Source organism: Eucyclogobius newberryi, unplaced genomic scaffold (assembly GCF_026437365.1).
Source record: "Eucyclogobius newberryi isolate DKJ021-1_F unplaced genomic scaffold, fEucNew1.0.hap1 SCAF_7, whole genome shotgun sequence".
Taxonomy (NCBI): domain Eukaryota; kingdom Metazoa; phylum Chordata; class Actinopteri; order Gobiiformes; family Gobiidae; genus Eucyclogobius; species Eucyclogobius newberryi.
Genome location: NW_027316389.1, coordinates 10,601,481 through 10,617,680, shown reverse-complemented (window position 1 = coordinate 10,617,680; position 16,200 = coordinate 10,601,481). Strand labels below are relative to the sequence as shown.

Genomic DNA, 16,200 nt, shown 5'->3' with positions numbered 1-16,200 from the left:
TCCACATATATTCAGAGGTTTGCATTTGTCATTGTTGATATCATTAATTGCATTGATCATCCATAGTTAAGTTTCGAGTGTATTTTTAATCTTGTCCAGTTGACTCATCACACGGTCTTCTAAACTGTGTTGTGTCATAAGGCGCTGGTACAGCTGGCAGCCCGGTGTAAACGCTCTCTCTTCTTTCTCACACTTATTGTGCTTTATCTCCTATATTTTGTAAATATGGTTAGTATATTTTTTCTATTTTACTGTACGATAGGGACACGCGCTGGAATAGTTTTTTAATTCAACTGTTTTTGACTTTTTTCGGCTGGATTTGAGCGTTTTTCGTTGCGTTCGTTGTGTTGTTGTGACGTGAGCTAGCTCCGAGCGAGCCCACCAGCCCCCCCCCTCCCCCCGCGCCCTCCGGCCGCGCTAAAGTACGGCGTGACGTCGGTACACGTTTATATACACGTTTATATGAAAGAGGAACTTCACGAACGATCGGGACACGCACTGGAATCGCTTTAAATTAACTTGTTTTGACTTTATTCGGCTGGATTGAGTGTTTTCGTCGTGTCGTTGCGATGTGTCTTGGCTCCGCCCCCCGGCTCCGGCCCCGCCCCCCGGCCGGCGCCGTACCGCGTTTCCACAAAGGAGGAACTCATGAAACTGCGGAGAACAGTCGTCTTACCCGGAGATCGTCACTTTATCCCGTCGCAATACTGACCTAACCTAATACTGATGTGCAATTCTGTCATATGTGCAATTACTGTGAAATTCATGTGCAATCTATGTGCTGTCGTGACACATATTCATGTGCAATTACTGTCGGGATCACATGCAATGGTATTTATTTATGTATTTATTTGTCTATGGGAGTTTTTATTTATTTATAGGAGATCTTCTACTGAAAGTGTTTTTCAGACTTCCTATAAGTGATCTGTTCTTCTGTATCTACCTCTGTATCTACCTGCGTTGCACCAATGAAATTTCCCCATGTGGGACAATAAAGGAATATCTTATCTTACAGCGTTTAGTACATCCCTGCCCATCTCAAGGAACAGTTTGAACCAAGGCAAACGTTTTCCACTGATGTTGCAATACAAATGTAGTTGGTCAGCCTTGTCTCAGCTCATTTCACACCCTGATAGAAAATGTGTGAAACATATTTAGACTACAATCAACTATTTGCACTTGGTAAACAAACACTTAATGTAACCACAACTGATAGAGGGACTAGGGGAACAATATTGGTGGTAAAACTTTATTTATGTACACAATACATTTAAATGAAGCATTGATAAGGGTCACAATGCTCTCGCAGCAGTTGAGAAATGTTAAATTATTATCTTTTATTCAATGGTGACCGTCTTGGCTGGCTTTGTCTCATCCAATTCAGCTTCAAGATAACGGAAGCGGCGATGGCGGCGCAGGATCTCGATCGCCCTTTGTTCAACTGAGGAAGGAGTAATTCCCAGATCCTCTAAACCTGGAAGACCTGGATACTTCATGTCGGTTATGTGAAACTGAAACAAAGGCACAGTTAATTGTTTTTAAATCAAACCTAAAAGCAAACGCTTTTCAAGAGTCATACACAGTATTTTCTTACTCTGTCAACTTTGTCGGAGGTTGTCCATGGTTCAAATGGATTCATGGAGAAAATTTTAGCGACAAGACTAAAAAAATAAAATATGAATTAGTAGAGAAAAGATGTGCCACAAAAAACCCCATCTTAAATAGAATACAAAGGAATTGATACAAAGATACATGATATTAACGTATAGGAAAATTAAAAATAAATAAAATCTCAGCTTACTGATAAAGTGGTTGAGGAAGTGGATAAGGTACAAAGGGTCTGTGGGCCACTGCGTAGATATATTCCACCAAGTCATGGAGCAGGTAGCGGTTGGGACTGACAAAGAAGGAAATTTATCATTAATAAACAGTAATTAATTACATCAGAACATTCATTTATAACAAATCTTACCCAACAAGCGCATAGGTCTTGCCATTAGCTTCAGGATCCCTGGCAGCATTAATAATGGCTTTCGCCACATCTGCCACCTGCCAAAGAAAATGTACCCTTGTTTTATTAGAACTTATAAGGCCATTAAGGCTAACCCAAATAAATTGTCTGTTTGCTGTAACCCGAGTCAACATTTTTTAAGTGGCTCGGACAGTAGGCAAATTCTTATTTTTTTAACTTTGAAGGCAAAAAAAAGATCAAAATGTTGCAATTTTTTGAGTCGGAGTGACCACCAGGGGTCAGGCTACAACAGTCAATGACGGAAAACGTCTCTATCATCCCGATCGGGAGACTAAATCTCACGATTTTAAGATATTTTAATCAACCTTTTGTACGCCGCTATCCTTTATTTTGGTAGCTAAGGCGAGCGGGGGGAACATGCCGGGGACACGGGCGCCGCCATGTTTGTTGTGATGACGCTGCTGGGCGTGTTTCAATGGAGTCTTATTTGACCAGGAGCTCTCATTTAAAGCTCATATAAATCAAGCTTGTAAAACAGCCTATTTCCATTTGCGCAACATAGCCAAAATCAGAAGAATCCTACCTAAAAGTGATGCCGAAAAACTTATCCATGCATTTGTAACGACTAGATTAGACTACTGTAACTCCCTGCTTGCAGCGTGTCCTAAAAGCTCCATAAAAAGCTTTCAACTGGTTCAAAATGCAGCAGCAAGATTACTAACAGGAACAAAAAGAAGAGAGCACATTACGCCAGTGCTGAAGTCTCTTCACTGGCTCCCCATCGAGTCTAGAATCAAATTCAAAATTCTACTCTTGACCTACAAAGCCATAAATGACATGGCCCCATCCTACCTCAAAGATGCTATAGAACCATATCATCCAAACAGAGCTCTTCGCTCTCAGAATGCCGGCCTTCTGGTGGTGCCAAGAGTCTCTAAAAGTACAGTAGGAGGTAGAGCGTTTAGCTACCAAGCTCCTGTGTTATGGAATCAGCTCCCGACCCATGTTAAATATGCTGACACAGTCTCTTCATTTAAGTCCAGGCTTAAAACGTTCCTCTTCGAAATCGCTTATGGTCAGACTAGTTAGGATCAGAAACATAAACCCACAGCTTTAGCTATGCTGCCCTAGGAGTAACTATGCTGGGGGAAGTATGGCAGCTTGAGCACTATCCTCTTCTTCTTCTGACTACTTATGCTATCAAACAATATTTATTTTTTGATTCCACTTGCAAACTGTTCACCGCCTTCTTTTCTTTCTCTCACTCCTGAGGACCTGTGGACCCAGATGCCCCTCCCCTGGTGAAGTGGTCTCTGCCCTGTGTGGACGGTCCCTCATCTGCCTGAGGAGTGGGCCCAGCTCGCCTCCGACGGTCCCTCATCTGCCTGAGGAGTGGGCCCAGCTCGCCTCCGACGGTCCCTCATCTGCCTGAAGAGTGGGTCCAGTTCGCCTCAGACGGTCCCTCATCTGCCTGAAGAGTGGGTCCAGCTCGCCTCCGACGGTCCCTCATCTGCCTGAAGAGTGGGTCCAGCTCGACTCAGACGGTCCCTCATCTGCCTGAAGAGTGGGTCCAGCTCGCCTCAGACGGTCCCTCATCTGCTTGAAGAGTGGGTCCAGTTCGCCTCAGTCGGTCCCTCATCTGCCTGAAGAGTGGGTCCAGCTCCAGTCTCCTCGTGTCCGTCTGTCCGTCTGTGAGAGTCAGATCTCTCCTTCACTGGAACTCCTCCAGGTTTCTACGCTTTTTTACCAAAGAGGTTTTTTTTGTAGTTTTTCCTGGCCGAGAAGGAGAGTCTAAGGACAGAGGACCCTGGGACATCGTCCCTCGCCACCACAGACATTGTCTGACTTCATCGCCACCACAGACATTGTCTGACTTCATCGCCACCACAGACATTGTTGATTCATTTCTCCCTGTGGCCCTCAGAGGCAACTGTTGTTGTGATTTTGGGCCTTACAAAAATAAATTGATTTGATTTGATTTGATCAGCTTCTGATCAGGTCCACAGCTCCTTCTCACCTCGGCCCAGAGGAGCGCAGCACAAACAGCAGACCAAAAGTACTATTCCACCTCGTTTAAAGCCTACGTGCCACAAAAAAATAAATCGATAATGTGACTCCGTGACAATAAATCGGCGTATCGATTTTTGAACACAACCCTAGTACTTACGGTAACATTCGGTAAAAACTCATACTCACTCCAGATGGTCATTGCAAACTTCAGATGGGCCTGGACATGTGCTAATTTAAAGGTCCCATTTCATGCAAAATTGACTTTTCAGAGCTTTTAACCTTCTTAAAGTGCTATTGGTGCCTCATTATGTGCCCAAATTGGTTTCTGATTGATTCCTGCAGTCTTTAACAATAGAACAACATCTCTCCCTTTCCTTGGATGTGCAGACGGCCGTGGCATGTGTCACGGCACTCTTTCCTGTTTCAGCCCATCCTCCAGGCAGCACTCTGTACCTGTAACACGCACTGTGGAAATGCATCTGCGATGAAAATTTAAGACCCCTCCATCTTCTAAGTGGGAGAACTTGAAAATGGCAGGGTGTTCAAAAAACAACCAGCCAAAAAAAATGCATAATAGAGAAGAAAAAGTCGCACTGGAGTTTGAAATCACATCATCTCTGTGGGTGGAGTCTCCATGTCCTTCCCGCGAGTTCTCTCCGGGTTCTCCGTCTACCTCCCACCGTTCAAAGACATGTGTGAGGTAAACTGGCAATTGCAAATTTGCACTAGAGAATGAAATTGTTTGAGTGAATGTTTGTCTGTGTGTCTCAGTCTCTGTGTTAACCCTAAGACGAACTGGCCCCTGTCCAGGGTGAACCCCGCCTACGGCCCAAAGTCACTGGGATAGGGGTCGTGAGTGTCTGGAGCCTAATGGGAACAAGCAGTAGAAGATGAATGAATACTCACATGAACAGGCTGCTTCACGGTCTTCTTTCCCAGGCTCATCAAGGGAACAGCACTGCCAAACCAGCGCATATCTGAAATATTTTAGAAGGCACAATTTGTACAGAAGGCAATTCACAGTGCTTCATACAATGGGAAACTATGCATTAAAATCACAAAACAGACGGACAATAAAAGAGAAGAAGTGCAAATAAAATCCTTTCAGTCATGTACACAGCAAAACAAAATTGTTTGTAGTCTAGATTTTAACATTGTCAGTGCTGATAGTATTATGCATGAAACAGCAAGGGGCGTTATTTTCCCCCGGACTTAATGTTGATGGAAGACCCTTACAAGATATATCAAAATGGCCCGCCATCCGATTTGACATTGGGGGAAATAAACCATCCCTAAAACCCAACTTCATCCTATATTTAAGGTAGCGCCATCATTAAAATACTACTTCAAATACCGGCGCCTCAAAGCATCCAGTTTACATTTATAGTCTATGTAAACGCGCATCTTGGGCGTCCAGCGTTTTTGTGGTGCTTATTGAGAGTTTTTGCGCCGCGAATCCTGTGTTTTGAGCGTCGGACGCGGCCTGTCTGGGGTGTTCGAGCACTGGATGCACATCCAGCGTGGTCGACGCAGAAAAGTTGCGGCAGAGCAACCAATCAGAGATTACGCTCTAGTGACGTGCATACGCACTACACGGAAGAAGACCCCAAACAAACCCTGCAACAATTTAAAAAAAATCAACAACAAAAAATAAAATAAAAAAAAATATTCACTAAAAAATGTATTAAAATTTCTTGATGGTGGATAGGCCTATACACCATGTAATAGTATGTTTACGGTGCATGTACCTTTGGAAATAATGAAGGTACATTAAACCATTCTTGGAGGAAAATGCAACCCCGTATGGAGGCATATTTACATCCATTTAAAAGATTCTGAGAGCACTGCTGTGGCGTTCAAAAGTACCACCGGTGAGAGTGATGTTTGCAGTCATGCCTCATAAACAGGCAATGAAAGAAGTGAGCAAATTGTACTGTGTATGTGTATGTGTAGGTGTAGGTGTAGGTGTATATATAATATATATATATATATATATATATATATATATATATATATATATATATATATATATACACACATACATACATACACACACAATAGATACTTGAACTGCAACAAAGACATTCAAATGCTTATTTATGCACTGTGAAAATAACTACTCCTACCGAGAAAATAGAAATTGTAATAATCTTGTTTTTACTTACTTGCATAATAGTTGAAGAACCTGTCCTCCCTCCCAAAAATCTCAGCAGGCTTCATGATGATGGCTTCAGGAAACTCGTCTCTCACTGCAGTTTCACCAACAGCCTAAGAATGAGGACAATCACATCCACAACCGGAATAACAACCACAATGTGTTGAATATAGAGCATAAAGCATGTTACCTTGTTTCTCAGGTACTTGGATGGACTGCGTATATCCGCATTCAGGTGGGACATGTGCACAAACTTGGTAATGCCAGCCTCTCTAGCTGCTCGAGCTATATTCTGAGGAATGGTCACAAAGACGTCTTGAAAGTCGTAGTTCCTGTAAAAATACAAAATAAAATTACACACATGTATGTATGTATGTATGTATGTATGTAAATTTAAAAAAGGCGCAATGGACGATTTTTATGCGCACTTCCGCTTGAGTTCTCAAATCGGCAAAAAATCGTCCATTACGCCTTTAAACAAACAACAACAATAAACAATATAACAAATGATTTACAAATACCTCGTCTCCCATTCTTCACCCACCAGATTTATTACAACATTTGAATGCTCTAAAGCCCGTTTGATGGAGTCCTTGTCTCGGGCGTCCCACTCCTTGGATGGATTAAATAAAAACATTCATGACAGTAGTGTGAAACCCGAGTGACTAGTCTAGTCTTATATACATACCATAAATATAATTTGGCCCAGGTCCCCCATTGGCCTCAAGTACATGAGGTCATACTGATCACAGCGGTGAGGGATGACAATCTGAGAACCAATTCGACCTGCAAATTATACAAGTTATATTACAAAATACCAAACAAAAGTCTCAATATAAATCTGTAACATGTGAAAGTGAAACATACTATTTAAAACAACCTTTCCCCACTTACCGAGCCTATTGACCACATAACGGCCCAGGAAGCCAGTGGCACCAAAGACAGTCGCCGCTAAGCCACTGGAGGAAGAGCGCCCCCCTTTTCCTTTAGGAAGAACTGCATGATGCAGCTCTCTGCGTTGCCCCGAGTTGACACAGGCAAGACTCCACAGAGCAGGGCTGCTGCTGCTGCCTGCTTAAAGTGAGCACAAACACATTATAGGAGCAATTAGGTGGAAGAACTATGCACTTTTAAGTCGAACGCAGCACAGTTTATTTTCAAAGATATCCCCAGATAAAATGCATAGCTTGGTAGCGAATTTAGCGCGTCAAAAGAGGATAAGTACTTGCTCACTTTACACCGAACATGAATGTTTGAGCAATTTGCCGTTCACATTAACGTATCATGGTAACATTAACACAAACACCGCGGTCATTGCAATAATAACAGATATTTCAGGAGCTAATATGAGCTGTTAGCAGAGCTGGATAGCAAGGTCACTTCAGCACAGCCGCTCTTGCAAAGCGTCAAGTGTCTGAACGTGTCTCTGAACATCTGCAATATAATTTAACATTCCCGTATATGTTTTATAGCCGCAGGTAATTTGTATTTAGAGTTACTCACATGTAATCTTTGAAAGGATACCCACAGGACGGCTAATGAGCGACACTGCCGCCATCTTTGTTCCTACGGTACGCAACTTGGGCCAAACCATGTTTTGTCGGCTGGAAAACGCAATTCCTCTGAAGATGTTATTTTTAGGGGCAGGCGTGTCCAAACGATGGTTAGGGGGGCAAATGTGGCCTCAGAACATTTTTTTATTGGTCCTCAGGGCTGAGGGAAGATATTTTGCTGAATTGGTTCAAATATTTGTTTCCACAATTACTATTGCTGTGGTTATTTCTACTATTGATTTAATTATTGTTATTACTTTTGATAATAATGGTTACGGAAGCTCATTGTATTCATTAAAAATAAAAATAAAATCTTGTATCTCTCTGAACATCCAGGGAAGAGACATTGAGAGAGTGGACTCATACAAGTTCCTGGGTGTTCATCTGAACCACAAACTGGACTGGAGTCATAAGGGAACTCCACCACCATCTCCTTGGTCTTCCCCGCGTTGATGAGGAGGTGGTTCCGCTGACACCAGTCCACAAAGTCCTGCGCCAGTCCTCTGTACTCTGCATCATCGTCGTCTGTGATGAGTCCGATGATGGCAGAGACGTCAGAGAACTTCTGCAGGACACAGCTGTCCGTGTCATGTCTGAAGTCTGCAGTGTAAAGGATGAAGAGAAAGGGCGCGAGGACAGTGCCCTGGGGCGCCCCCACACTGCAGGTCCGAGTGTCAGACACACAGTCCTGTGCTCTCACAAACTGGGGTCGGTCTGTGACGTAGTCCAGGATCCACTCTGCCAGGTCATACTCCACACCAGCAGTCTCCAGCTTGTCCCTCAGGAGCAGCGGCTCGATGGTATTGAAGCTGCTGGAGAGATCAAAAAACGTAATCCTCACAGAGCTGCCAGGCTTCTCCAGGTGAGAGGGAGTGGTGCAGCAGAGATGATGGCAAAACAATCTCATTATTACAAAAATCATCTTGTAATTTGTAATTTTTTTTTATGAATACAATGAGCTTCCGTAATAAATGGTGATGGGGACGGTGATGATAACAATAATCTATGTATATGTATCTTCTGATCATTATGACTCTAGCTATGAGTTTTGGCTTCTATGAGCAATTTGGCTTTTTAAAAACACATGAAGAATCCAGCGCGGATGTCAGCATTAAGTGGAAGTTACGAACATTCTTGAATGAGGCCCAATGCTTACTCTTTTGTTAATTCCTTTCAGTTACTCCTACACTACATCAGTTGGCCAACTGTGAAAGCAGATGATGACGACGATGATGAAGACGATGATGAATGCTCAAGTGATGTCAAAAATAGAGTTTGTGGATTTCTTCAAAAGTTCATTGCAAATGGTTAATCATTTTAATTAATTCTTTAAGACAATGTAATGGGTGAGCTATCAAATAAATAACACCCACTGTCTTCTGCTCCTCAGCAACACTTGGTGAGCTGATAGGATGGAAATTCTTCCCGAAAATCTGTTTGTTGAAGTAATTTCGGGACTGTTCCCCATCCTCCACGTGTTTGAGACCCTTCGCATTCCTGGCCATTATACATACAACTCTTGGGTTTGATTAATGCCATTCACACCTTTCACACTGTCTTTGGTCCTATGTGAGTTTGTTTGCTAAGTCCCATGGAAGTGTTTTAACTGTTATTTAATTTCAATGTACAGTTCAACAACAGTGAAAGTTCACCTTGTATAAATGTAATTTTATGAAAAGTTGCAATGGTGTCAACAGTATTTTGTCCAGATAGATTATTCAATGGTATGAGGAAACCACAAAAAGTAATTACTCAATGAGTGGCACAGGTACTGTATCTTATTAGTGTATTGAGAATTTTACATATGCATTTTTGAGATGAAAAGGAAATCAGTTCCCATAAATGTAAAAACACATTTACAACAAAACATTGTGTTACACAGAAGTTAATGTTGAAGGCAATAATTTCAACTTTTATTTTCCTTGCTTCTAAACATTGGATGCTATTTGAATAACCTCCAAGTAAATGTCTCGTCCAAAACATGAGGAATCTGCCAGAGAGTCTTTCTGCTGAACTGCAAGGCCCTCTGCTTTCAAAGGGCATGCCACTTCTTCCACTGTCACACCATAATGGGCAGTTATCCAGTTGAGGATCTTCCATTTGTTGTATCTAAAGAAGAAAGGCACAGTTTTTATTTCAGTAAAAAGGATATTAAGAATTTGATAATTTAGTGGTTGCGACACAGCAGGTCATAAATGTGTTTTAAAAAATTACTTATGGAATTACAAATGGATAGAGTTTGAATTTAGTCTAGATGTTCCCTTTCTATCACTAAGGCAATTCTCTCTCTTGTCCTCTGTAATGCTCATTTATTCTTGTGCAATAAAATTACGCCTACATTAAGAGAACGTTGACCGGTGAAGTAGAACCATGGCAATCGAACTTTCCGCAATGGTCACGTGAGTAAAACTCAAACTCTAATTGGATGGTAAATTCGATTGCTCAAAGTTTAGCCACTAGAGGGCGCTCCAGGATAACTATGGACCGAGCTCAGTGGCTTTGTGTTTTGTGCTATATACAGTCCTAAATGTAGTAATTAATTAGAACCGTTGGTTCTAATGTGCTGTGAATAACAAGACAAGAATATGGTCTTTAAAATAAAAGTATTTATTCCCTACGATTACAAAACTAACAGATTAAAAACGCATGTCCTGTCCCTCACAAGTTCCCATCAGACGTCTGGTCCTCATCCGAGGGCCTCTCACACACAGGACAAAGAATATGAATATTCATAAGAAGGTGGATCTTCTCTCGCACCAGCCGTACCAGGCTGTACCAGGCTTTACCTTCCAGGACATCCTAATGTCTGAGATGCGACCCTTGACCCAGACAGAGAAGTTGTAAGTAAGTAAGTAAGTAAGTACATTTTATTTGTATAGCACCTTTCACAGACAAAAGTCACAAAGTGCTTCACAAAACACAGAATAAAACAATAAAAACACAAAAAAACTTACAGTGAACAATACATATACAACAATATACAGTAAAATCAGTCCGTAAAACAAGTGCATTTAAAAGGCATGACTAAATAAAAAGGTTTTAAGCTGACCCTTAAAAGCAGTAACTGAGTCCAGTGACCGTAGGGAGAACGGAAGATCGTTCCAGAGTCTGGGGGCAACAGCCTGGAAGGATCTGTCTCCTCTGGTCCGAAAACGGGTGCGAGGAACCAACAACAGTTTCTGATTCAAGGACCTTAGTGAGCGAGAGGGAGCGTACGGTTTAATCAGATCGCTGATGTACAGAGGGACTTGACCATTTAAAGCTCTAAAAGTTAAAACAAGAATTTTAAACTGTATCCAGTAGGCCAGTGAAGGGCTTTGAGAATGGGTGAAATGTGGGCCCTTCTATTTGTGCGGGTCAAGATCCTCGCTGCAGAGTTCTGGACCAGCTGCAGACGAGAGAGTCCCTTCTTGTTAAGACAGGAAAACAAACTGTGAGCAATGGTCTAAATGTGAAGACACAAAGGCATGAATTATAACTTCCAGGTCATTTTGAGACACCATTTTCCTGAGCTTAGAGTTTTTCCTCAACTGAAAGAAACAGTTCCTCGTCAACAGCTTAGAGTGCTCTAAAGACATGTCTTTATCAAAGACATGTCTTTATCAAAGATAACACCCAAGTTTCTAAGATTAGGGTTTGCAGTCTGGCCTAAGACACCCAAGTACTGGTTTATCCCTGGAATGGCATCATCAGGTGGGACGGTGTCCCTCGGGGTGTCCTTTGGGGGGTGCTCCGGGAGTACGGGGTCCGGGGCCCTTTGCTCAGGGCTGTCCGGTCCCTGTATGACCGGAGCAGGGGCTGTATTCATTGCCAGCAGTAAGTCAGACCTGTTCCCAGTGCATGTTGGACTCCGCCAGGGCTGCCCTTTGTCACCAGTTCTGTTCATAATTTTTATGGACAGAATTTCTAGGCGCAGTCAGGGGTCGGAGGGTGTCCGGTTTGGGGACCACAGGATTCCATCTCTGCTGTTTGCAGACGATGTTGTCCTGATGGCTCCATCAAACCCGGACCTGCAACATGCACTGGGACGGTTTGCAGCTGTGGTGGCAAAAATCTCTAGTTAAGACAAAGAAGCAAGTTGTCTCGTTTCAAAAGTAAACTGTTTAATCTTGTGGCTGAATCAGAAAGAAACTCGTGTGGACTCGGCCATTCTCACGGAAGGCCGAGTTCACGCGTCTGTCTCTTGCCTACTTCCCAAACTGTGTGTCTCCCCAATCCTTCCGTCCCACGTCTGTCCCCTGCCTTAAATCACAGATGGTCACATGACCACACACACACAGAAGTTCCCGGTCACTGGTCTCTCAGGTACAAAGGGACCAAGGAGCAAATGGGACATCAAAGAAACAGTGGTTTCAGGAAGGAGACAGTACATAACATTTGCATTAATTCAATTCACATGTCTTGCCTAGTGTGAAACATAACGTGGGACTTCCCAGCCACTCCAGGGAGTCCGGACATGTAAATTTCCAGGCCAAAGGGGGTTGTCAGGCTGTTAGAACTAAATCTGATTAGAAATAGGATTGAAAGTTAAAAAGTAAAGGGCCAGATTATATTTTTTCCACAACAGACCTCTCCCGTGATAATTTAGGAAACTCGCTTTCCTAATTAATCACAATCAGAAAGAAAAAATAAAATATCACTACGTCAATACACCATAAATAAGCTGCTGTTTGGAAGAGTAAAAAATTAAAAAAATTCCAAAGTCTATCTTAAAGTTGTACACAGGCATAGGATTCATGGAGGAAACCAACAAACAAAATAAAATGAAACAATAAACAAAACATAAAAAACTGTAGCAATTAAAAGCTAATCACAATACTAATCAAAGTAAGATGAAATTATACTTGAACAAGGCATAAGAGGAATAACGGATAAATGAAAATCAATAATCGAAAAGACGTATAAAGTTACAGGACTAATGACAAGAAAAAAAAAAAAGAAAGAAAAAAAAAACAAGGCTTTGTGTTTGCCTAGTCTCTGGATTATTATCGTGGCCCTTTACGTACCTCAATGAAATCAGGGCAAAAAAAAACAAAAACAAAATGAATAGCATAAGTAGTTCAATGTTCTAATGTTCTGATTGTAGCTTCAGTCTTCTTCCATTTGAGTTTCGGTGTGTGTGTTCAGGGGTCCCCGGTCCCCTCCACGAGGGGGATGGGGCACGTGTGTTTCCAGAGTGATGGATGTGTGTCTGTAGGTGTTTTGACCAATGTATGTAGATTAAAAGCAGCGCTCAAGCTTGCACTTTTATCTTGTCTTGGGCTTGTCTTTGTGTTGTCCAGGCTGTGGTTTCTGTGGCGAGCTGGGACTCTTTCCCCTCTCAGTCAGATCTGGTGATTCCATGCTGCTGTCGTGTCCAAATTGTCCATACTGGAAATGCGCACCCCTCTGTACGTTACGTGCGCCACATTTGCGTCTTTGGCTTTGTTGGCTCTGCTGCTGCTGCTGCTGCTGCTGCTGCTGCTGCTGCTGCTGCTGCTGCTGCTGCTACTGCATAGAGTGTCATAATGGCATGTGTGCCTGTACAGTTCGTTGAGCGTTGGTTGCCCAATGCCGCGCACACAAGTTAGTTCAATATTTTGGACAATGTTCTGGCTCGGGTCTTTGAGTTTCGCCCAAACAGTGGACGCCTCTCACGGCGTGTCTAGCGTTTCTTGTATGATCCTCTGCTTCTCTGAACGAAGTGGCTCCAGTGTAGTTTTCTTCAGATGTTTTGACGGGTAGACTGACTGAGAAGGAGGATGAGCCCAGCTGCGCCGACAGGTCCACTCTGTGTAAAGAGAAAATTCTGCACACAGTAATTTGTTCTTTTTGTTGTTGTGTGTGTTATGTTGTAAGTGGAGGTGCGGATGTTTGTGTGTGGGTGTGTTATGTGGACAAGGATTTTCGCTCTCTCTTGTTCACATTATTACAGTTTCCCAAAACTATATTGCATACATTCAATATTTCATCAAATAATTATAAAAAAATCCAAAAATTACAATTGTGTTCAATATCTCCCTTTTTTTTTTTAACATCAACTCAATATATCTCAAACTCATTCAAACAGTATCCAGCATCTTTTCTGCAGGGTCTACCACTAGCTACAGTTTTTGGCAGAATTATCACAAACAAAGGATCTTACGAACAATACATAAACTTCCGTCCTTTTTCGACGGGAACTCAAACACAACAGTTTCGGTTTTAGGGTACACAATGCTTGAAAACAATCTTATTTCCCCCCCCTTTTTTTTTTTTAAAGAACGGCACATAGCAGATTTCTAACAGCGCACACAACGGGCTAAAATAAAATTACAAAAAATCAATAAATAAAAATGTTAGAGTTAAAATTAAGATTCCAATCCAACTCGAATTAGGATTGGCGTCGTAATCTAGCACACAGCTCTAATATTTTGGAGTTACAGTTAGAATTAGAGCTTTGTTTAATAACAGAGTTTCAAACAAAGCGCTAACTCATTCACACAGCTCTAACTCAATCATAATATATTTGTTTCTGAGTTACAGTTAGAATTAGAGCTTTGTTTAATCACACAGTTTAAAACAAAGCCCTAACTCATCCACACAGCTCTAACCCAAAAAATTGCACACAGCTCTATTAGTTTAAATACAAATTTAAAAAAAAAAAAAAAAATTTAAAATTGATTTGGACTCCGAAAACACGTTACACGTGTAAAAGTACGTACAATCAGTTGGACTGATTTAAAAAAGGAGTTGGACTCCGAAAACAAGTTACCCGTTGTGGCTAGGTGGCTATCTTACAGATTATATTTGCACACAGTTCTTTTATTTTTTTGAGATACAGTTAGACTAGAAGCCATGTTCTATTTAGAACATGTCTTTAAGTCATTCACACAGCTCAAACCCAATTGTCTTCATATATATATCCTAGTCTTACAATTGAAATACAAAAATCAAAACAAAACAACTTACACACAAGGTCCTTTTCACCCAGCGCCGGAGTCCTTTCTCCAGGGCCCCTGTGATGCAGCCCTCACGTCTCAGAAGTGGAGGTACGAGGCTTAGGTGGCAAAAATGCTGAATCACACGGTCCCTGGAAATTGGAATTGCCGGTCGAGGGAGTTTGTCAACAACGCCAAATTGTAGTGGCAAAAATCTCTCGATAAGACAAAGAAGCAAGTTGTCTCGTTTCAAAAGTAAACTGTTCTTGTGGCTGAATCAGAAAGAAACTCGTGTGGACTCGGCCATTCTCATGGAAGGCCGAGTCCACGTGTCTGTCTCTTGCCTGCTTCCCAAAATGTCTGTCTCCCAAGTCCCTCTGTCCCACCTCTGTCCCTTTCCTTTAATCACAGATGGTCACATGACCATTCCACATTTACAATTCACAAGCAAGTCTTAGAGGACATAGATGCAAATGGCACAGGCAAAAGGACAACTAGAGAATGCAGGGTTTACATTTACATTTTGACTGCCGACACCTTAGAGAACAGGCTCGTCCTGGACACCCGTGGTTCCTTTTATTCGATTGGGAAGGCAGGAAGTTTACCGGCTCTGAAGAACAAAAGCAGCTGATTGCTCTGGTGTGAGGGTGTCCAGACATGTAGATGTCTGGACGTCACAAAAATGAATTGAATTGAATTAGAATTGAATCGAAATTGAAACCAGGCAGAGGGCCAGATTCTTATTATTATTTTTCCATAACAGTGGCAAGATTTTGATGCCTCTGGCAGTTTTGTCCAAAGGGGCTACCAACCAGAAGCCTCCTTTATCCAGCCCCAGTCAGATGGTATTAGTAACTCTGGATTCCGGACCAGAGTTTGGTTCCAGCAGTTGCCCTGTAGAGATGCACGCTTGATGTGCTGCCTGTGTGGGGGGGGATGTTTTCTAGAGCCCTAGACTTGTGTGCAAAGAGCTGTTTCCTAGCATCATTAACTTCCGTGGTGTCACTGGTGCGGTCATAAATAAGCACAACAAAACGCTCCAGCAGTGACATTGACACCTCACTGACATCATTTGGCATGTATAAGAGTTCTTCAAAGGCATCAGTCACCTGTGGGAACACTTTCCAAATCTCCCAGGCAGTTTTCTTCCCCCTGCCAGCGAAAGAAGACACAGTGTCACACCCTGTGAAGGCATGGAAGATGGGTAGAGTAGCACATTGTCTTGGGTTCATTGTGGGAACCAGTTGGTGAACAGCTATGTATTGGTTGATTCCACACTGCGTGCATGCTTTACACTGTTGAACACCAGTAGCTGCGATACTGTGAGAGCAGCAGTTGTGGTGCTTGTGTTGGCCAACTGAGTCTGGTGTCACAGAATTCTTCTGGCAGTCAGCTTTGAAGGCACCGTCAAAGGTGAACCTGGTCTCAAATATTTCTCTACGTACTACTTGTGCTGCTCTAACTAGGTGCATGGCATCACTGGCATGATCACAGGCCTTCTTCAGGGCAGTACCTATATCTTTCTCAAACAAGAGAAGTGTGTCTCGGCCCTGAGAATGGGCTCTTAGATCAGGAAGTTCATATAGAAGTATGTCCTTCAGTCTGGTTGTG

At 42.4% G+C, this 16,200-nt stretch overlaps 1 protein-coding gene across 2 annotated transcripts; it reads right to left on the bottom strand.

Annotated features, from left to right (window-relative positions):
• Positions 1 to 1,233: 1,233 nt before the first annotated feature.
• Positions 1,234 to 7,753, bottom strand: ndufa9a (NADH:ubiquinone oxidoreductase subunit A9a). 2 transcript variants are annotated; one of them, XM_072435328.1, is made up of 11 exons: positions 7,641 to 7,753; positions 7,032 to 7,208; positions 6,826 to 6,923; positions 6,659 to 6,750; positions 6,328 to 6,469; positions 6,148 to 6,250; positions 4,889 to 4,959; positions 1,973 to 2,049; positions 1,802 to 1,897; positions 1,595 to 1,661; positions 1,234 to 1,511 (listed from the first exon to the last, which is right to left on the bottom strand). In XM_072435328.1, exons 1-11 carry the CDS (start codon positions 7,729 to 7,731, stop codon positions 1,338 to 1,340), a joined length of 1,188 nt encoding a protein of 395 aa, XP_072291429.1. In that variant the 5' UTR covers positions 7,732 to 7,753; the 3' UTR covers positions 1,234 to 1,337. The 2 variants fall into 2 exon arrangements, with proteins under 2 accessions (XP_072291429.1, XP_072291430.1); XM_072435329.1 differs by having other exon boundaries at positions 7,032 to 7,201; positions 7,637 to 7,746.
• Positions 7,754 to 16,200: the final 8,447 nt, after the last annotated feature.